General features: G+C 39.3%; 1 protein-coding gene across 1 annotated transcript in view; it reads right to left on the bottom strand.

Annotated features, from left to right (window-relative positions):
* The window catches only part of TTC3 (tetratricopeptide repeat domain 3), a 130172-nt gene that overhangs the window by 14055 nt on the left and 92185 nt on the right, over positions 1-23932 (bottom strand). Inside the window, exons 37-40 of the mRNA XM_059392334.1 lie at positions 8303-8442; positions 4899-4967; positions 3834-3930; positions 2441-2541 (exon numbers count right to left, since the gene is read on the bottom strand). Of these exons, the coding sequence (XP_059248317.1) occupies positions 2441-2541; positions 3834-3930; positions 4899-4967; positions 8303-8442 (407 nt within the window). The remainder of the gene's footprint in view (positions 1-2440; positions 2542-3833; positions 3931-4898; positions 4968-8302; positions 8443-23932) is intronic.

Below are 23932 nucleotides of genomic sequence, written 5' to 3'. Positions count from 1 at the left end.
TTATGATCTGAGCAGAAGACGGGCACTTAACCAATTCAGCCACCCAGGCCCTCCAGAAAGATATATTTAACATAATCACACATGCAAAACTATTTTTCTTAAAGATTTATTTATTTTAGAGGGTCCACAAGAGTGCTCACGTGTTGAGGGAGGGACAGAGGGATAAAATCTTCAAGCAGACTCCCCACTGAGTATGGAGCCCAATGTGGGGTTCCATCTCTCAACCCTGAGATCATGACCTGACCGGAAATCAAGAGTCAGATGCTTAACAGACTGAGCCACCCAGGTGCCCCACATAGAAAACTATTTTTAAAGTATTATGTATCTTGCAGACTCACCAGTAGAAACACTTGAGGAAATCTGATTACTGATCAACCAAACTTCCCGAACTGGTGGGCAGACAGCATATTCTCCTGAATTTTAGTTTCTTGCCCTAAATTTGAAGATCTGACCATTTTTCATTTAACATCTTCATGTTTAACATCAAAGGCTGTTTTTACATTAAAAAAAATAAATAAAAGGGCAACCTGGAACACTTAAACATTTCAATAAAACCTTACCCTTACATTATGGTAAAATAAAGGGTGAGGCCTAACAGACTGTAAGTGTTTATCTCAGCACCTTTACTAAAAGTGACAAACAAGCTTTCCATTCCTAACTGGGAAATCAGTAATATTATCAATCCATGGTTGTGTCAGTTCTCATTATATATCTTAAGGAAAAACCAGAACATTCCTTTTATGTCTTTTCTCTTTCATTATCCATTGGTGGATTGAAAGAGTTCATACAAAATCCCTAAGAAAGAAGCTACATGTACTGTGGTGCTTCATGAGGAAGTTGACACTCCCAGATGGAAGGGCTGCGAGCTCCGTTTCCAGAGTTGCCATAACGTGTAGCCCATGACCAGATGAAACACCAGCCTTTCGGATAAATCCACTGGAGCTCCACTGCAGCTATACCAGTCTTGTCATTCGAATCAGCATATTAGTTTTCTCTCATTAGAAACGTTTTCTCATGCGAAAAAACTGTATCTTGAAAAATCTTTTTCCATGACCCTCAGAGGGTCAACACTGAGAGCTGAAGTATAAAGTAAAAAGCACAGAGAAGGATGAAAAACCTGACTGTGGAATATGATAAAGAGACCAGATGAAAAGTAATCCCTTGTGTGAAAATCCACACAGAAAGTGCTGAGGCTAGACTGAAGAAGACCCTTTAGAACTCCCAGGTAAACCTTATTCCAGAAACAAAGTCAAACAAAAACAAGTAAAGATTATGGAGATTTGAGGGCGCCTGGGTGGCTCAGTGGATTAAAGCCTCTGCCTTTGGCTCAGGTCATGATCTCAGGGTCCTGGGATCGAGTCCCGCAACGGGCTCTCTGCTCGGCAGGGAGTCTGCTTTCCTTCCTCTCTCTCTGCCTGCCTCTCTGCCCACTTGTGATCTCTGTCTGTCAAATAAATAAATAAAATCTTAAAAATCAAAACAAAACAGATTACAGAGATTTGAAAAAAGGACCACAGGTGAGTATCTTTGGAAGTGACATTGCATTCTCAGTCTACCACTAAAACTGTTAAGTGACTATTCTTATATAAAGTAATTTTTTAAAAAGTTTGAAAATGTGATCATCATTCCAGAAATTTATTGCATGGAAATGATTAATGATGTGCATAAAAATTTAGCTACAAGGAAACTCACTGAAGTGCAGCTTTTATTAATAGAATGTGCAAATAACCTGACTATACCATCACAGTGTTGTTTAATAAATCAAAACACATTTGTATGCAAGAACACTATCCAATTTCACAAAATTAGGTTAGAGAAATGTAATTATTGACATGAAAGTGAGCTTCCTATATATTAGTTGGTGGAAAAAACCCATAAATTTTTTTTTTCAAACATTTAATGATTATGATTTATTCCAAAATACTAACTAGTTACACATCAATTTAGAATTATGGATAATCTTTATTAGTTTTGTTTGTATATTTTGATATTTCTACAATTGAACATGTATTGACTGTTTAACTATTAAAACGGGTCTTGGGGCGCCTGGGTGGCTCAGTGGGTTAAAGCCTCTGCCTTTGGCTCAGGTCACCATCCTAGGTTCCTAGGATCAAGCCCCGCATCAGGCTCTCTGCTCAGCAGGAAGCCTGCTTCCCTTCCTCTCTCTCTGCCTGCCTCTTGGCCTACATGTGATCTTTAAAAAAAATAAATAAATAAAATGGTCTTGAGGCGCCTAGGTGGCTCAATCAGTTAAGCATCTGATTTTGGCTCAGGTCTTAATCTCAGGGTGATGAGTTCAAGCCCCTTCTTCCTCCATGCCCAGCCCACATTAAAAAAAAAAAAGGTCCTGTCTAATATAAACATTTTTTTCTCAAATCAGCTCTAACCTGGATTTACTAAATGACATGCCAGAACGAACATCTGTGATACCACACAGTACCTGCCCAGAAGCTTCAGGCTCTTAAGATACCCTTCTGCCTGTGATTCCAGGATCTGTAATTTGTACACAACCATGTCCTTCCAGTTCTCAAGCACAGATACCTAATATTAGATTAGAGAGTGTTTAAGTATTTTAAGATAGTGAAACAAACTATTTTAGGTTGTTAAAACCTAAACATTCTGAACTACTTTCAAGTTTCTTCTTAAATGACAGATGATGACAGAATCACTAGAACCTGGATTATGTCATAATTTCACACAAGTGAATAGGAATTAAACAAAACTGGATTTAAATACAGAGTAGCATAATGACAGTAAAATTATTTTACCTTCAATGATACATTTCCTCAGATAGGGAACTTTCCACATGGCTTACTGCTTGAGCCATGTATGAGCACCGAGCCAGGCTACCTGCATGGACACACCTGATGTGTATTACCTATGGTCCTGTTCCTGGAGAGCAGAGGGCCAGGGGCTTGCAGAATAACCCCAAGGCTGCACCCTCTCAAATTCAAAGGCCTCCGAGAAGTTGCTCTCATTATGAACTTCAAAAGCCTTTGGGGCAGGTTTTTAAAACTTTAGACTCTTTAGCTTCCCGATAAGCCTACTGGCCATTTTCGTTAAGTCACTACAGAAATACAGAAGTGCTTTGTTTTAATGCAGGTGTCAGTCCCGGACCCACGAGGTAGACGGGCTGTCCAAATGGTGGTAAATGGGACCTGAAGAAGTATGAATACAGATATGGGCATAGGACCCAAAAATATACGTACTTTGATTTTCTTCCCCCCTCTTATCCTTAGAAGCAACTGCACAGTCGATATTTAATCAAAAGTGCATCTGTAGACTACGTAAGCTAAGCTTTTTTTTTTTTAATTTCCCAGAATAATCACAGATATAAACACCAACCAAGAACATTACTTCTCAATTGGAAAAACAAAGACAGCCATATTTTGGGAACTAAATAAAATAAAGCCAGAGGTCATTATTTTGATTTTTGTCTTAGCAGTGTCTCAAACAGTACACTGACATTGGTATATGTTCTTCTGCGGGGAAAAGCATATTCTTTCCTTTTGAGAGTATATTAATAGTACTGGCAAGTATGTTTTATGGTTGGCTACTTCATGGTATATCACTTAATTACATATGATAAAGCCATTCTAAGTGTACAGCATGGAAAAGGACTGAACTACAATAATAGTTAAGCAGATCGCAAAATCTGGTGTACATCGTGAGTATAGCTATGTAACACAATGTAAGTTTAAGGGTAAAAAAACGTGACAGGATATCCCCTAGACTCCACACCTTTTGGCAATGCCGTTATGACTCATATATAATTGAAGAGAAAGTAAACATACGTTGCCGTAACTGTCCATCACCAAGTGTCTTAGACTCACCTCTGCAGCCACAGCTCTTTGAAGACTCTCTTCATAATTCTCCTTCCCTTTCTTTATACATTCTTCTACTTTCATTTTCTCATTTGTAAATGTATTACTGCAAATATTAAGGAAAAAAATTCTTGAAAACCAAACCAAACCAAACCAAACCAGGGAGATAACCAAAGGCCTAGCTTTGAATCATGCCACAGACAGACTTACACAACATCCTCCAAAGTACCTTCTTGCCTAGTATCTGACTATTGAATACTCAGACTCATACATCCTTTAGGCACTTCACAAATGATCAAAGGAACATATAAAATTTTTTGGTGGAAATGCTGAGAAACCGGTTCGTCCTTTTTATGAGGACAGGTGGAGTGCAATCTGACTCTATCAATAAGCTTTACAGAACATTCCCTCATCCTTTCTGTCAGAAATTCTGTTTTGACACACATTACAAGGAAATAACTCAAAGGAAAAAAGTGATCTATACAAAGTTATTCATGGCAATATGTTTATAAGAGTTAAAAAGAGAGGCCAAGAATCATGACGTGAATGGAAATGTATATGTGAAATAATATTCAACAAGAAATGCGAACACAACTGCTTAACTACTGGATACACTGGCCACCAGTATGTAAACACATTATTTCCGTTAATAAAGATTAAAACGAAAACATTTTACAGGTTCATAATAAAAATCTTAAATAAACTTATTACTGTAGAGCAACAAACTACCATGGCAAAGTTGAGATTGTTATTTTAAGTAACACGAAAGAAAGGTTTTAAAAAACACAGTTTTAGTTTCAGAATTCAAAAGAAGAGTAGTCAACAATAATAAATTCAGGATTTTTAACTGACAATGTGAAATAAAGTAGTAGGAACATCATAAAGTAAAAATACTCAAAGAATAAATGTATTTACATGTTACTTTAAAGAATAAAATAAAAACAAGAGCAGAAACACATAATTATTTTTTTTAAATAAACAAGCTACAACAATAGACTTAGAAGCCTAATGTGCTGGGGCCTCTGGTATTAAAAGTATAGTAAGACAGTAAAAACAAATTTAAGCTTAATTTGCCTGATTTCAAGGGACTGATCCAGAAGTAATTCATGTTCCTTTTCCTTTCCATCATTTTCCTGGGTGCATCTATGAAAGAAAATCACCAAATTTCAATTAATTTTCAAATATTTTTATTTTTTATTTTTGTTTTAATTTTCAAATATTTTTATTTTTTTTAATTTTTTTTTTTTAAATTTTACGTATTTATTTGACAGAGAGAAATCACAAGTAGATGGAGAGGTAGGCAGAGTAAGAGCGGGAAGCGGGCTCCCTGCTGAGCAGAGAGCCCGATGCGGGACTCGATCCCACGACCCTGAGATCATGATCTGAGCCGAAGGCAGAGGCTTTAATCCACTAAGCCACCCAGGCACCCCTCAAATATTTTTAAAGACACGATCCCACATAGTAAATTCTACCTATATCCATTCAAACATTTTTTGAATTCTCTGTAAATTTCTACGTTTTTATTTTATTTCTACTATCTTAGAAACAGGCAAAGAATTCGGGTGGGTTTCCTTTCATGCCTGGAGGGCAGAAACCTTTTCTTCACCCTGGGTCATATGTTTGAGTGTAGACCATCCTATCTCAGTTCACTGTAAGGACAGCCCCATGGGTTCAACGTGACCCAGAAGAGTGCAGGTGTTGTTGATTATGATTGGCAGAACCAGCAGCTCTCACTCAAAATGAAAATAGCCTTCTAGTCTTTAAAACAGAACTTAAAGCCCAGTTAATACATCCATCCAGTCTGATACATACATACATACATACATCCAGTCTGATAACCCTACAAAACAAAGTGTATAAGTCTTCGATTTTAAGATTTTTTATTTTATTTATTTGACAGAGAGAAATCACAAGTAGATGTGGGGCAGGTAGAGAGAGAGAGAGGGAAGCAGGCTCCCTGCTGAGCAGAGAGCCCGATGCGGGACCCGATCCCAGGACCCTGAGATCATGACCTGAGCCGAAGGCAGCGGCTTAAACCACTGAGCCACCCAGGCTCCCAAGTCTTCGATTTTAAAGCAAAACCCTGGAGACGCCTGGGTGGCTCAGTGGGTTAAGCCTCTGCCTTCGGCTCAGATCATGATCCCAGGGTCCTGGGATTGAGCATCGCATCGGGCTCTCTGCTCAGCAGGGAACCTGCTTACCCCTCTCTCTCTGCCTATTTGTGATCTCTCTGTCTGTCAAATAAATAAAATCTTAAAAATAATAACAATAATAATAAAGCAAAACCCTGTACAAGATGGACTCTGCCTTTCTTTCATTCTCTCCCATCTCTCATTCTTTTCATCATCTCTACTTGCTAAAAATTCTAAGAACCTAAACATTTAAATGTCATTTTCACTCCTTTTGTAAAATACGTTCTCCTCTAAGTACTCAATACTGGACAGCCATCATTTCTCATATCCTTTGTACTTCTCTAAGAGATCCAAAAGGTTCTAAGATTTTACTTTAAAATCTAAATAAAAAATTTATCTGGAAATAAAAATATCTGGAAAGTTTAAAAAAAAACAATACACATAGAGAAGTCTGTAACTTATCTTTAAACAGAAAAAAGTAAGAAAAAATTAATAAAGTGAAAAAAAATCAATAAAACCTTATTCCGCAACAGAAACAGTTAATTTTTATGATAGTACAGAAAATATTTTTTAAATAGCCTCATTTATTTTATCTAATTTGATAGTAAACTTGAATTGAGTATACAAAAATATATATTAAATATAAATAATCCTGAATTTTTGAATAGCTTAACTACTAGCATGCTCAAATATTAAGAGGCATAGCAGTCCCCTTATCCATGGAGTGACAGGTTCCAAGACCGCCACATGGATGCATGAAACCACAGACTGTACTGAATCTATGTTTCTTCCTATACCTACACACCTATGATAAAGTTCAAGTTGTAAATCAGGCACAGTAAGAGATTAATAACAATAAATAATAATAACTTAGAATAGTTATAACAATCTATTGTAATGCAAGTTATGTGAATGTGGTCTTCCTCAAAACATCTTACTGCACTGTACTCACCCTTCTTATGATGACGTGAGATGATGAAATGCCTATGCGGTGAGATGAGGTGAGGTGTGTGACACAGTGTTAGGCTACTACTGATCCCCTGACATGTCAGAAGGGGGATCATCTGAGCTTCTGTACTGCGGGTGCCTGAGGGTAACTGAAACCATGGAAAGTGACAATGGTGGGGGGCAGGGGGTAATACTGTAAAGAGTTTTACAGACAGTATCATTTCCATAAATGTGTTCTGACGGAACTACTCTACTCTGAGCATACGCAAAATGACGTGCCACAGGCAGTGTTTTATATATCATCATTCTCTTAAGGACTACCTAAAAATGGCCCAAATGTAATGCCAGCAAGACTCGTAGTAAAAGTCGTCTGATCATATGGCATGGCTAATGGAAAAAGTACAAATGTCCTGAACGGTGAGTGTGGCAGCATGGCCACAAGTGAACCATGCCTCCCATTCTTCATGCCCCTAAATGCAAAGCAGACCTGCCAACTTGCTTTAAACAACAGAATGTGGTGGAAGCGATGCTCTGACAGTCCAGACCCTCAGAAGGCACGGCAGCTTCCACTCCTATATCCTTGAAGCCTTCTGGTACCACATAAGAAGTCTGTCTACCATGCTGGAGACCACATGCCACATGGAGAGACCAACAGATAAAAGTCACATGGAAAGGGAACAACCCTGAAACTAAATGGAGACAAGAGGCCAGGACATCCCAGCTGAGTCTAGCCCCCAGCACATGGGGAACCACCTGCAAGACCAGCATAACAGCCCAGTGGAACTCAGCCCAAGTTCCAAGATGAGGATCAAATAAAATGGCTGCTAATTTAAGCCACCAGGTTTAGGTGTTTTGTTACAAGGTGGTAGGTAACAATTAAGGTCAGGAATCATATGACCTATCACTTTTTAGGGAGGAGAGGGATTAGGAATGGATCACAGAGAATCTCAAAACAAACGTGGCCCATCTGACAACTGCTTACCTGTATGCATTTCCAAATCCCTCATACCATAAGACCAAATTTTAATAATCTAAAGATTCAAGATGAAAGTAATATAAATAATCATCTCAGAATCCTAGTGCAGGAAAGAGCCTTAGATCTAGACCAAGCCCCTCACTTTACAGATAAGGAAAACATGGGTCAAAGGTAATGTTCACAGGAAGAGGGTGGTGTTCCAACTAGAAGGAAGTCAGTTCTTTGCTGATTCATAGTCCCATTTTATCTGACAACAGGGTAAGTTTAGGAAAAGTTTTAGGTAAAACAGTTTCCCACTGAATGTTCTAAAAAATGTGATGAAAACAATATTTAAGTTTGTACTTTACCTGACATAGCCCGAAAAATGTTAACAACCCCCTCCCCCAAGCAATAAAAATCATTGCCTTTCAGTCGTTACTTACGTCTCACTGGCATTTAAAACCTTTCTCATTTTCTTCGTTAGTGCTTTCAGACTTTCTTGGATTTCTTTTTTCTCCTGTTGCCATTTTTTAATTTCCTTTTCCAGATCTTCAAGGAACCAATCTAATTCTGTCTTTGAGATCTAAAAACATGTTTAGAAAGTACTTAAATAGGAAGATTTACTTTAAAAAAACAAAACAAAACAAAAACAAACACCCAAGGACCAGAACTGTGGTGGTGCTCGCTTCATCAAGGACTCCAGTTTAGCAGCACACACAAAGCCCTGGGCCTCACCGGCCCTCACTTTCTCTCCCCAGTCAGGCTGGGGGAGGCTGTCAAATATATAGGCACAGAGACATGACTGACTATCTGGTACTGAAGAAGGGCTTTTCAAAATCAGTGATTTCTGATTTCTGTCTTTAAAAATGAGATGCCAAGACACCTGAGTGGCTCAGTCAGTTAAGCATCTGACTCTTGGTTTCAGCTCAGGTCTGATCTCAGGGTCATGAGTTCAAGCCCCGCTAAGTAGGGAGTCCGCTTGAGTTTTTCTCTCCCTCTCCTCTTCCTTCCGGCTCTCTCTCTCTCAAATAAATAAATAAATCTTAAAAAAAAAAAAAAAAAGATGAGATGCCATGTGGAGAGTGGATTCCAAGCGGCGGGAATGGCCAGGCAGAAGGATAAAAGAGTACAGCATGTCTAAAAAAAAGCAAGAGGCCCTATGTGGCTGGGACACAAGGTAGACATATGGAAGGCAGGGCAGGGAGAATAGTACCCAAGATGCTTTGGGTTCAAATTATTCAAGGTCTTATAAGCCATGTAAGGAGGGTGGACTTTTTCCTGCAGACCACAGCGAGCGGGTGAAGTCTCAAGCAGGGCAGTGAGATGATGAGATTCTGGTTTTGGAAAAACAGCTCTGTAAGACAGAGATGGATTAGGATTGGGTAAGAAGTCCCACGAAAGCGATAGACCAAGCAGTAGCCTTCACGTCTTCTTGACTGTGACCCAAAATAACAAATACATTTTAATTATGATCCATAACATGTGTATGTAACATATGTATGTATGTACATACACACAACTGAAAGAGAACTGCCTTTATTGAGATGCTTTCTGATATTTCTATTCAATTACTAAAAACAATGCCAGTCATCATTATTAAACTGATTTCACAGCTCAGTATGAATTATAACCCTCAATGTTAAGAACTCTAGGTAGAAGAAGGTAAAATCTTTTTTTAAAAAATATTTTTATGGGCGCCTGGGTGGCTCAGTGGGTTAAGCCGCTGCCTTCGGCTCAGGTCATGATCTCAGGGTCCTGGGATCGGAGGCCCGCATCGGGCTCTCTGCTCAGCGGGGAGCCTGCTTCCCTCTCTCTCTCTCTGTCTGCCTCTCTGCCTACTTGTGATCTCTCTCTGTCAAATAAATAAATAAAATCTTTAAAAAAAAAATATTTTAATTAATTTATTTATTTATTTATTTACTTACTTACTTACTTACTTGAAAGAGACAGAGAGACAGCACATGTGTGGGAGGGAGCACAGGGAGAGGGAGAAAAAGAATCTTAACCAGACTCAGTGCTGATTATGCAGCCCAGACATGGGCTCAATCCCATAACCCCAACACCATAACCTGAGTCAAAATCATGAGTCTGGCACTTTTTTTTAATATAATTTTTTATTTTTTATAAACATATATTTTTATCCCCAGGGGTACAGGTCTGTGAATCACCAGGTTTACACACTTCACAGCACTCACCAAAACACATACCCTCCCCAATGTCCATAATACCACCCCCTTCTCCTAAACCCCCTCCCCCCAGCAACCCTCAGTTTGTTTTGTGAGATTAAGAGTCACTTATGGTTTGTCTCCCTCCCAATCCCATCTTCTTTCATTTCTTCTTCTCGTACCCACTTAAGCCCCCATGTTGCATCACCACTTCCTCATATCAGGGAGATCATATGATAGTTGTCTTTCTCCGCTTGACTTATTTCGCTAAGCATGATACGCTCTAGTTCCATCCATGTTGTCGCAAATGGCAAGATTTCATTTCTTTTGATGGCTGCATAGTATTCCATTGTGTATATATACCACATCTTCTTGATCCATTCATCTGTTGATGGACATCTAGGTTCTTTCCATAGTTTGGCTATTGTGGACATTGCTGCTATAAACATTCGAGTACACGTGCCCCTTTGGATCACTACGTTTGTATCTTTAGGGTAAATACCCAATAGTGCAATTGCTGGGTCATAGGGCAGTTCTATTTTCAACATTTTGAGGAACCTCCATGCTGTTTTCCAGAGAGGTTGCACCAGCTTGCATTCCCACCAACAGTGTAGGAGGGTTCCCCTTTCTCCGCATCCTCGCCAGCATCTGTCATTTCCTGACTTGTTGATTTTAGCCATTCTGACTGGTGTGAGGTGATATCGCATTATGGTTTTGATTTGTATTTCCCTGATGCCGAGTGATAGGGAGCACTTTTTCATGTGTCTGTTGGCCATCTGGATGTCTTCTTTGCAGAAATGTCTGTTCATGTCCTCTGCCCATTTCTTGATTGGATTATTTGTTCTTTGGGTGTTGAGTTTGCTAAGTTCTTTATAGATTCTGGACACTAGTCCTTTATCTGATATGTCATTTGCAAATATCTTCTCCCATTCTATCAGTTGTCTTTTGATTTTGTTAACTGTTTCCTTTGCTGTGCAAAAGCTTTTGATCTTGATGAAATCCCAATAGTTCATTTTTACCCTTGCTTCCCTTGCCTTTTGCGTTGTTCCTAGGAAGATGTTGCTGCGGCTGAGGTCGAAGAGGTTGCTGCCTGTGTTCTCCTCAAGGATTTTGATGGATTCCTTTCGCACATTGAGGTCCTTCATCCATTTTGAGTCTATTTTCGTGTGTGGTGTAAGGAAATGGTCCAATTTCATTTTTCTGCATGTGGCTGTCCAATTTTCCCAGCACCATTTATTGAAGAGGCTGTCTTTTTTCCATTAGACATTCTTTCCTGCTTTGTCAAAGATTAGTTGACCATAGAGTTGAGAGTCTATTGCTGGGCTCTCTATTCTGTTCCATTGATCTATGGGTCTGTTTTTGTGCCAGTACCATGCTGTCTTGATGATGACAGCTTTGTAATAGAGCTTGAAGTCCGGAATTGTGATGCCACCAACGTTGGCTTTCTTTTTCAATATCCCTTTGGCTATTCGAGGTCTTTTCTGGTTCCATATAAATTTTAGAATTATTTGTTCCATTTCTTTGAAAAAGATGGATGGTACTTTGATAGGAATTGCATTAAATGTGTAGATTGCTTTAGGTAGCATAGACATTTTCACAATATTTATTCTTCCAATCCAGGAGCATGGAACATTTTTCCATTTCTTTGTGTCTTCCTCAATTTCTTTCATGAGTACTTTATAGTTTTCTGAGTATAGATTCTGTGTCTCTTTGGTTAGGTTTATTCCTAGGTATCTTATGGTTTTGGGTGCAATTGTAAATGGGATTGACTCCTTAATTTCCCTTTCTTCTGTCTTGCTGTTGGTGTAGAGAAATGCAACTGATTTCTGTGCATTGATTTTATATCCTGACACTTTACTGAATTCCTGTATAAGTTCTAGCAGTTTTGGAGTGGAGTCTTTTGGGTTTTCCACATATAGTATCATATCATCTGCGAAGAGTGATAATTTGACTTCTTCTTTGCCGATTTGGATGCCTTTAATTTCCTTTTGTTGTCTGATTGCTGAGGCTAGGACCTCTAGTACTATGTTGAATAGCAGTGGTGATAATGGACATCCCTACCGTGTTCCTGACCTTAGCGGAAAAGCTTTCAGTTTATCTCCATTGAGAATGATATTTGCGGTGGGTTTTTCATAGATGGCTTTGATGATATTGAGGTATGTGCCAGCCGAGACCAAGTTCACCTACCAAAGAGTGTGGTTTCAATACCAAGGAGAGCAGCAGAATTCTAGAGGAGGAGAAAGCAGAGCACAGAACTCATGGCTTTTTCCCTGTGATTTTTTTAAGTATTGCGGTTAATTTAATTTTTTTCTTTTTCATTTTTTGTTTTTTTTTCTCACCTTCGGGTAAAATTTTTTTTAACTGTTACCTTTTTCTTTTTTAACAATTTTTTACTAGTTTATCTAATACATATATTTTTTCTTTTTTATATTTTTCTTAGGTGTTTTCTTTTTTTTAAAATTCTTTTCTTTTTTTTTTCTTTTTTTTTTCTTTCTTCCTTTTTGAACCTCTTTTTATCCCCTTTCTCCCCCCCTCACGATTTGGGATCTCTTCTAATTTGGTTAAAGCATATTTTCCTGGGGTTGTTGCCACCCTTTTAGTATTTTACTTGCCCCTTCATATACTCTTCTCTGGACAAAATGACAAGACGGAAAAATTCAACACAAAAAAAAGAACAAGAGGCAGTACCGAAGGCTAGGGACCTAATCAATACAGACATTGGTAATATGTCAGATATAGAGTTCAGAATGACAATTCTCAAGGTTCTAGCCGGGCTCGAAAAAGGCATGGAAGATATTAGAGAAACCCTCTCAAGAGATATAAAAGCCCTTTCTGGAGAAATAAAAGAACTAAAATCTAACCAAGTTGAAATCAAAAAAGCTATTAATGAGGTGCAATCAAAAATGGAGGCTCTCACTGCTAGGATAAATGAGGCAGAAGAAAGAATTAGTGATATAGAAGACCAAATGACAGAGAATAAAGAAGCTGAGCAAAAGAGGGACAAACAGATACTGGACCACGAAGGGAGAATTCGAGAGATAAGTGACACCATAAGACGAAACAACATTAGAATAATTGGGATTCCAGAAGAAGAAGAAAGAGAGAGGGGAGCAGAAGGTATACTAGAGAGAATTATTGGGGAGAATTTCCCCAATATGGCAAAGGGAAGGAGCATCAAAATTCAGGAGGTTCAGAGAACGCCCCTCAAAATCAATAAGAATAGGCCCACACCCCGTCACCTAATAGTAAAATTTACAAGTCTCAGTGACAAACAGAAAATCCTGAAAGCAGCCCGGGAAAAGAAGTCTGTAACATACAATGGTAAAAATATTAGATTGGCAGCTGACTTATCCACAGAGACCTGGCAGGCCAGAAAGAGCTGGCATGATATTTTCAGAGCACTAAACGAGAAAAACATGCAGCCCAGAATACTATATCCAGCTAGGCTATCATTGAAAATAGAAGGAGAGATTAAAAGCTTTCAGGACAAACAACAACTGAAAGAATTTGCAAACACCAAACCAGCTCTACAGGAAATCTTGAAAGGGGTCCTCTAAGCAAAGAGAGAGCCTACAAGTGGTAGATCAGAAAGGAACAGAGACCATATACAGTAACAGTCACCTTACAGGCAAAATAATGGCACTAAATTCATATCTCTCAATAGTTACCCTGAATGTTAATGGGCTAAATGCCCCTGTCAAAAGACACAGGGTATCAGAATGGATAAAAAAACAAAACCCATCTATATGTTGCCTCCAAGAAACTCATTTTAAGCCCGAAGACACCTCCAGATTTAAAGTGAGGGGGTGGAAAAGAATTTACCATGCTAATGGACATCAGAAGAAAGCAGGAGTGGCAATCCTTATATCAGATCAATTAGATTTTAAGCCAAAGACTATAATAAGAGATGAGGAAGGACACTATATCATACTCAAAGGGTCTGTCCAACAAGAAGATTTAACAATTTTAAATATCTATGCCCCCAACGTGGGAGCAGCCAACTATATAAACCAATTAATAACAAAATCAAAGAAACACATCAACAATAATACAATAATAGTAGGGGACTTTAACACTCCCCTCACTGAAATGGACAGATCATCCAAGCAAAAGATCAGCAAGGAAATAAAGGCCTGAAACGACACACTGGACCAGATGGACATCACAGATATATTCAGAACATTTCATCCCAAAGCAACAGAATACACATTCTTCTCTAGTGCACATGGAACATTCTCCAGAATAGATCACATCCTCGGTCCTAAATCAGGACTCAACCGGTATCAAAAGATTGGGATCATTCCCTGCATATTTTCAGACCACAATGCTCTAAAGCTAGAACTCAACCACAAAAGGAAGTTTGGAAAGAACCCAAATACATGGAGACTAAACAGTATCCTTCTAAAGAATGAATGGGTCAACCGGGAAATTAAAGAAGAATTGAAAAAAATCATGGAAACAAATGATAATGAAAACACAACGGTTCAAAATCTGTGGGACACAACAAAGGCAGTCCTGAGAGGAAAATATATAGCAATACAAGCCTTTCTCAAGAAACAAGAAAGGTCTCAGGTACACAACCTAACCCTACACCTAAAGGAGCTGGAGAAAGAACAAGAAAGAAACCCTAAGCCTAGCAGGAGAAGAGAAATCATAAAGATCAGAGCAGAAATCAATGAAATAGAAACCAAAAAAACAATAGAACAAATCAACGAAACTAGGAGCTGGTTCTTTGAAAGAATTAATAAAATTGATAAACCCCTGGCCCGACTTATCAAAAAGAAAAGAGAAAGGACCCAAATAAATAAAATCATGAATGAAAGAGGAGAGATCACAACTAACACCAAAGAAATACAAACTATTATAAGAACATACTATGAGCAACTCTACGGCAATAAATTTGACAATCTGGAAGAAATGGATGCATTCCTAGAAACATATAAACTACCACAACTGAACCAGGAAGAAATAGAAAGCCTGAACAGACCCATAACCAGTAAGGAGATTGAAACAGTCATTAAAAATCTCCAAACAAACAAAAGCCCAGGGCCAGACGGCTTCCCGGGGGAATTCTACCAAACATTTAAAGAAGAACTAATTCCTATTCTCCTAAAACTGTTCCAAAAAATAGAAATGGAAGGAAAACTTCCAAACTCATTGTCTGGTTTGATCCCAAAACCAGACAAGGATCCCACCAGAAAAGAGAGCTATGGACCAATATCCCTGATGAACACAGATGAGTCTGGCACTTAACTGACTGAGCCACCCAGGTGCCCCGAAGGTAAAATCTTTTAAAATCTCACTGTAACACCCCAAGTGAGAGATAATAAGGATGATGGTGGTAACAGTAGGGATGATAAAAAGAAACAAGGGAAACTGTAAAGGAAGAGGACGTATGAGAAACCATGAGTCTAAGTAGAATGAAGACATAAAGTAGAGGTTGACAGAATTAAAGATAGGTTTCTACTTTCAAAGAATAGCTAAAAATCCCCTTAGCAAAAAAGGAGAGCACAGAAGATGTACTAATCTAGGACATGAAAAAAGGATGTTAACCTAGATTCGGATGTTAAATAAATCTACGAATAAACAATAAAATATGTGAGAACTCTGTAATTCAGACCCTGCAGTCCTTTTGATGGGACACGGCAGAAATTTACAAGTGTTTGACAGAGACTAAAAGTCAAAGGAATAAAAATACTCAGTGAATTCAAACAGCTTTCCACATAACGAGTTATAAAGGAACAACATGCTTCTAAGCCATATTTCTCTGTACAACAGGCACTTGGATTCTAGCACAGATTAGCACAGTGTGCTATGCTCCTCAAAGCAGCCTTTCCCAATATGGGCAACTCCCACCCTATTCCAAAAGTCTGCTGAACACTCGATTGGCTGTCACTTAGAATGCACTTCCCCATGAAAAGCCATGTTAGAAATGTCAGTTAAACGTCCACCAATTCCTTCCAGGAAGCTCCTGGCTATAATGGTAAACCGGATACATGGAGGGCTATAGAGTTAATGGGGCAAGTCCCCAGACCACGAAGAGTCTGTGTAAAACCGTCTTAACCCTGGAGAGAGAGAGGTGGGGCAGGGAAGGCAAAGAGGAGCGTGCAGAATCTCCTCTGAAATCTGCTTGAAAAGATTCATGTCTGTCTGCAGTAGCTTCTCTCTTTTGACATTCATTCTGTCCTCCAAGGGCCCCTCTCCCACACCAAGTTTCACCTGAGCCCTCATTTAAGCACCCGAGCCAGGGCATGCCCACCTTCCAAGTGCGTACTTAAACGTCTTTCCTCACTTCATGTCTCTCAGCATTCAGAGCACCTGACTACACTAAGGGATTCCAAAGAATCCCCTCAGCTTGCCTAGAAGTGTTCACACTTCACTTTTCAGCTCAGTGACTCTCTAATCTAACGTAGTCTGCATACATTTGGCAAGTCCAATAGTTTCTGTTCGCTTTTTAGAATAAACGTGGTGTTTCTGGCCGGTCACAGGGGCATTTGGGTTGAGATAACCACCAGAATTTCCAGCAGTGTGACAAACACAAGTGAAAACCTGTACTTTGAAGCAGAAGTAGTTACCCTTCCCCAGATGGTTAGGTAAAACACCGTGTTGAGACCCAGCCTTCCTTGTTAGCTTTCTTATGCAGGTGCTGCTTTCTGAAACTTCTTCTGAACCTATACATTCTCTCAAAGTTTTACATCATTTTTCAAAATGTCCATTCGATATTGGCAGGGGTATAGGTGGGTCACATGCTTGTAAATACACATCATTTACAAGTAAAACATTCTCTATATTAACATTTCTAATAATATGGGAATCGGAATAGAGCAATGTTTGTAAGAAACAAGTTTAAATTTCAGTATTTTCTAGTTTGAATTCTACTAATATCAACAACTGCTGAGAATGTGACCAGGTTACTGAGGATATAGGTTTGGATACAGAAATTGGGGGCTTCCTCCCTCAAAGAGGATGGTGTACCTGAGGCCAACCTACACGGACTCTGTGGGAAGTGATGGTCTTCCAGCCAAAGACAACCCCGACTTAGATAAAGGACATTTCTCCCTCTTAAGCCTTAGACGCCAAGGTCTGTGATGATCCTGGGTGACAGATTTGCTAACAGTCCAGGTCCTTCAAGACTTCCAAGTCCTACCGCAGGGGTAGGGTTGATTTCATTAGCTTTGAGATGCACAGGCCAACTGTTTTTAGGCAGCAGAGGTTCGATGACATTTCAGTGACATTCCTTCTGGCATGGGGACAGTTTTACTCACATTTTCCTTGCTGCTACACTGTGAATCACTGAATCATTACTGTCACTGGGGTGACTACCATGTCTATTCTACTTACAAAATCCTGTCTTGCACCTGGTTCAATTCTACTACCATGACCAATGTCCATACGCAAACCCTGCTGCTGGTAACCCAGCTGACCTTGCTTCTCACCTATGCTGAGCTTCCAACGAGCCAACGAGTTCACCTCAGATTTAGCCCCTTGGCCAGGAGATGATGTATAACCAAAAGGTTACAGTAGGGCACAAGAACCTACTCGGCAGCAAGTACCAAAAGGAGTTCAGTATTAAAAGGCACAAAACACACACACACACACACACAGCTCAGCCACAGAAGATGCTGTATGAGTTCATCTGCTGTCTGAACTAACCGCCCTTTAACAACACAGCTGCCTCACAATGCTGTCAGAGACTGTCTCTGACTACATGAAAGACAAGGATCTGAATCCTTTTCTTTGAAACACTGAAAGAAAAGAAAAAACAGACTATACACAACTGCATCTTCTATATGCACAGCTTATTGACATAAACAATTTCCGATGGCTTTTTTCCTCAATGGGAAAATATCTGGTTTCCATACCTCTTTTTCTTTTTTCTTTTCATACCTTTTTCTTAAACCTCAACTTTGTTCCAAAATAAACAACTGAGGTACCCTTGACTGTGTATGTGTGTGTGATATGTGTATATACACATATATATACACACATATATATATATACATATACATATATACACATATATACACATATATATACACATATCACACACACATACATGATAAAGTTTAAATAAATAAATGTGTGTGTGTGTGTGTGTGTGTGTATATATATATATAGATTAAATAAATATAGTTATAAAGACAAAATAGGGGCACCTGGGTGGCCCAGTTTATTAAGCATCTGCCTTTGGTTCAGGTCATGATCCCAGGGTCCTGGAATCAAGTCCTGAGTCAGGCTCCCTGCTCAACAGGGAGTCTGCTTCTCCTTCTACCCATCCCTGCTGCTGGTGATCTCGCTCAAATAAATAAAATCTTTTTAAAAAAATAAAAGACAGAATAGAAAGATTGTTAAGTTGGTAAAGAAAACAGAATAAAAAGATAAAATGGTAATATAAACCTAGGAGTGAGAACAATATAAAAATGAATGGCATGGGGAACCTGGGTTGTTCAGTTGATTGGACAGCTGACTCTTGGCTTCAGCTCAGGTCATTATCTTGGGTTGTGGGATTAGCCCTGTGTCAGGCTCCACACAAAGTGCGGAGTCTGCTGAAGATTCTCTTTCCCTCCCCCCTGCCCCTTGCGCCACTTGTGTGTGTGCACTCTCCCTATCTTTAAAATAAATAAATAAATAAATAAATAAATAAATAAATAAATAAAAATCTTAAAAAACAAAAATGAGTGGCATAAGGCCCTAACCATTCTTTTTTATTATTTTTTTTTTTTAAAGATTTTATTTATTTATTTGACAGAGAGAAATCACAAGTGGGCAGAGAGGCAGAGAGAGAGAGGAGGAAGCAGGCTCCCCGCTGAGCAGAGAGAGCCCGATGTGGGACTCGATCCCACTCGATCATGACCTGAGCCGAAGGCAGCGGCTTAACCCACTGAGCCACCCAGGCGCCCCAGGCCCTAACCATTCTTAAAATAGCTTAAAACCTTTCTGGCAGATAAAGTCAGAGGAAATACAGTGAGCTACAGTCACAAAGTAAAAACAAATCTGCTGCACAGAGAAGCCCAGGTAGTGAAAGCAGAGCGAAATGACTTCTCAGGGTCTCATAAAGAGGATGCTTCATAAAAGTCCCAGAAGTCCAGCACAAAGCTCGGCTTATCTTTTGTTAATTCTTAATTTAAATTCAATTTAGTTAACATATACTGTACTATCAGTTTCAGAGATCAAATTTAGTGATTCATCAGTTGCATACAGTTGCATACGTGCTCATTCTATCACGTGCCCTCCTATTAAGGCATTAACTCATCACCCAGTTACCCCATTCCCCCAACCACCACCCTTCCAGCAACCCTCAGTTTGTCCTCTATACTTAAGAATCTCTTATGGTGGGCGCCTAGGTGGCTCAGTGGGTTAAGCCACTGCCTTCGGCTCAGGTCATGATCTCAGGGTCCTGGGATCGAGTCCCGCATCGGGCTTTCTGCTCAGCAGGGAGCCTGCTTCCTCCTCTCTCTCTCTGCCTGCCTCTCTGCCTACTTGTGATCTCTCTCTGCCAAATAAATAAATAAAATCTTAAAAAAAAAAATCTCTTATGGTCTGTCCACCTCTCTGATTTCGTTGTTTTATTTCCTTCCCTTCTCCTATATTCATCTGTTCAGTTTTTTAAGTTCCACATATGAATGAGGTCACATGGTATGTCTTTCTCTAACTTACTTCACTAAGCATAATACCCTCTAGGCTCCATCCATGTCGTTGCAAATGGCAAGATTTCATTCTTTTTTTTTTTTTTTTAAGATTTTATTTATTTATTTGACAGACAGATCACAAGCAGGCAGAGAGGCAGGCAGAGAGAGAGAGAGAGAGAGAGGGAAGCAGGCTCCCTGCTGAGCAGAGAGCCGGATGCGGGACTCAATCCCAGGACCCTGAGATCATGACCTGAGCCGAAGGCAGCGGCTTAACCCACTGAGCCACCCAGGCGCCCCAGATTTCATTCTTTTTAATGGCTGATGAATATTCCATTATAAATATATAAACACACACACACACACACACACATATATATGCACACGCATATATATACCCCCCATCTTCTTTAGCCATTCCTCTGTTGATGGACATCTGGTCTCTTTCAATAGTTAGGTTATTGTGGACGTTGCTGCTATAAACACTGGAGTGCATGTGCACCTTCGAATCACTACATTTGTATCCTTTGGATAAATACCTAGCGGTGTAATTGCTGGGTCATAGGGTAGCTCTATTTTTTTAACTTTTTGAAGAACCTCCATGCTGTTTTCCAGAGTGGCTGTACCAGCTTACATTCCCACCAACAGTGTAGGAGGGTTCCCCTTTCTCTGAATCCTTGCCAGCATCTGTTGTTTCCTGAGTTGTTAATTTTAGCCATTCTGACTATTGTGAGGTGGTATCTCATTGTGGTTTTTATTTGTATTTCCCTGATGCCGAGTGATATTGAGCATTTTTCATGTGTCTGTTGGCCATTTGTATGTCTTCTTTAGAGGGGGGCATCTAATAAATTTTGTCAAATGAAATACTGGATAATATCCTCAACAACATACTAGCAAAAAATCAAACAATTTTCATAGAATGTGCAGGCCTGATGTTCTCTGATGTAAGAGGACACAAAATATGGTGACCCCACATATGTGAGCAAGCACAGCCAAGAACAACAGAGCCCCAGCTGAGCAGCCAAGCCCAACTGGGATAACCTAACCTACAGACTCACACCCTTGATGTTTACTGTCTATGTCACTGAGGTTTTGTAGGCGGTTGCTACTCACATTATTATATGGCAATGATTCACTGCTGCACCTATCCTGCTCACAAAGTGCTGAGAAAGGTTTTTCAACTGCCTGTGGAATTGACATTCTTTCTTTTTTCTTTTTTTAATTTCTTTTCAGCATAACAGTATTCATTGTTTTTGCACCACACCCAGTGCTCCATGCAATCCGTGCCCTCTCCAATACCCACTACCTGGTTCCCCCAGCCTCCCACCCCCCGCCCCTTCAAAACCTTCAGATTGTTTTTCAGAGTCCATAGTTTCTCATGGTTCACATCCCCTTCCAATTTCCCTCAATTTTCTTCTCCTCTCCATCTCCCCTTGTCTTAAGGGAAGACAAAAGCAAGGGACCTAGAGCCTGACACTAACTATTCTGCCACTCAGTACTGTCATGACTTCGAACAAGCTGCATTAACTGATCCTGCCTCCATTTCCTGAACAGTAAAGTGGAGACAATACTAGTGTACTATACTATAGCACTAGTATACTCTGACTGTTTGAGATGAAATCAAATAATTCATGTAAGAAATTTACAATTGAGTATGACACATAATGAGCTCCATAAACATTAGACTAAAAAAAAAGCTGAACCTGGCAAAGATTGTGACTGAATAGAAGAACCCCACCACTACACAGATGTGGGCTGAAAAATTTTTGGCAAGCAGGACCCAAGATTCTGTTTTAATATAAATATAGGACAAAGTTCCAAAATTCTTCTCCATAAATTATTCTAGCCAAAATTATTTTGATTGTTTCTAGAGCTGAAGTGAACTTAAATACTTAGCTATAAGAAAATCTCATTAAAGCACCTTAAGAATGCACGTCCTAGGGGAGATGAGGAATGACTGCTAAATGGGTACAGGGTTTCTTTTTGGTGCTATGAAATGGCTCTGGAACAAGACAGTGGTAATGGTCATACAACGTTGTGAGTCTACTGAAAACCACCGAGTTACAGACTTCATAATGGTTAGAATGGTGAATTTTATCTTAATAAACTAAAAGAACATATGCTCTCGAACCAATACTGTAATCAGTTACAATCTGTCAGTTTTAAGTTAAAGGTACATTAAAAACAACAGGAAACTCTGCCTTTAGACATGTATTCTCCTCTGACAGAATAGATAACCGGCCTAAATATCTATGGAGGCCTTTCCTAGCTCATAATAATGAAACCCCGTTAGCTATTTAAAATAGTTAGCTCAGATTTTATTGGTGCTTTTTATGTGCTAAGCACTGTTCAATTGCTATGTAAACAGTTTTTCTCAGTAGGGGCCGGAGTGGATGTCAAGTGGGACGATTCTTCCTTCTACTCTACTGGTATCTCTGGACAACCCCACCCTTTTCCAACCACCCCTGTGAGTCTCACAAACCTATGACGTAGAGGCTGTATTACTAATGAGGAAACTGAGGGTCAAAGAGATTGAGTAAAATAAGATCACAAAGGTATTAGATGGTAATGCTGGAGTTCAACCTAGGCAGCCTGACTGAGGCCTGGGCTTGCCTCTCTCCTCTCTACAATGTGAAGAAATGTTGCATCCAATACATTCAGTATGTAGTATGTAGGAAGCAATTTTCAAGTAAAAGTATTATCTGATAACCTCAGTGACTAGAGAATCAAAAGGCCAGGGAAAGATCAATAAAAGCCCCCAAATTTCTTTTTATGTTTATAAAAGATTCCTCCACAAGCTAATTATGAACATAATCGTGATTAATAAAGAAATGGCCACAGTTCCATCTCATCTGCTCCTATGTGGACACCACCTAAAAACTCAGATGAGCAACTTATCCTGATATCATAATTTATATGGGAAGTCTAACAATTTAACAGGCCTGAAAGTTGGGGACCAAATAATGGCTCTTTTTAAAAACAGACTGACTACATGCTTAAGAACCACCACCTGAAAGCAGACCCAGAGCCTCAGTGAAGGTAAAGAAAACGAATCAGAAGTCCAGTCCCAGTCAGAGCTGGGACTCCTTAGCAGCCCTCCTCCCTGGGCACCTGATTAGCTGTGAATTTCTTGGTCATGTGTAGAAAGTGTACGAAGATGCCTTGATAAACCGTACAAATACAGGACCCAGTCAGACCAGCAATTTATAAAGCTAGACAAATCTCTGCCAGAGGGAAGGAAACCTCACTCATCAGACGCCCACCTTCACTGGCAGTCTAAAAATCTGCTCTCCTCACTTCTTCGGGTGGCCACAGGCATTCTTATACAAACTTAGTAAAACTGAATTTTACTGAGGCAATAGAAAGTTTATAAAAATACTGTATCTTGTTAAGCCCCCCAGGTAGCTTATTAGTGTTCTACAGTCACTGTGCAGGGTTTTATTTTTGCTTATTTTCTCTTCTCCCAATTAGGAAGATCTCATTCAACCAGGCAACTGATCAAAAGTCTGGTTCCTTCTAATTCCTCCCATCCTTCAAATCTCCCCAGTCCCATCCCAAGTGAAAACAAGTTATACGGGAATGTTATAACTATTACAACAGGAATGTTATAACAGTTACCTTTACAAACTGACCCTTTTCTGTACTTAAATCTCAATAAATGAATTTTCTTATTAAGGTGCTACCAAGCAAACTTTCTTCTATTTAATATTGTACCCCAGCTACTGACCAGACTTCTGGAACAAATTCTTCCTTTTTTGTTTTTAACTTAAGTGTAGTTGACACACATGTTGTATTCGCTTCAGGTGTACAAGATAGTACATCAGCAATTCTATGTTAGACACTGCTTACCACAGTAAGTGTAAATCCTTCCTTTCTTATATTAACTAACATCCATTTGTTACATCTACACAAAAGACCTCAGTTTTAAAAAAGAACACACTATGATTCCCTTATATCTTTAATTCCGTTTCCCTACGAGTTTAATCTGGCCTTGCCACTAATTAGTATTACTCCAATAGCCAGTTACATATAACTATAATCCATCTTAGCTAATGGAACTCAAAACCAGCAGACTCAAACAATATGGTCTAAATGGTTTCACAGATCTAATATGCCTAAGCTCCATGTGTTAGTCTCACACTTCCTTAATTATAAGGTGAAGACAGTAGTAGGAATAGTAGTAACAATGGCAGGCAATACTTACAGAGCCCCCTATTATGCACCAGGCAGTTTTAAGAACTTTACAAGTATTAATCTAACCCCAAGAAATGGGAGCTATTAT

Source organism: Mustela nigripes, chromosome 2 (assembly GCF_022355385.1).
Source record: "Mustela nigripes isolate SB6536 chromosome 2, MUSNIG.SB6536, whole genome shotgun sequence".
In the NCBI taxonomy this organism is placed as follows: Eukaryota; Metazoa; Chordata; class Mammalia; order Carnivora; family Mustelidae; genus Mustela; species Mustela nigripes.
The sequence above is the reverse complement of the archived record's forward strand: the minus strand, read 5'-3'. Positions and strand labels throughout refer to the sequence as shown.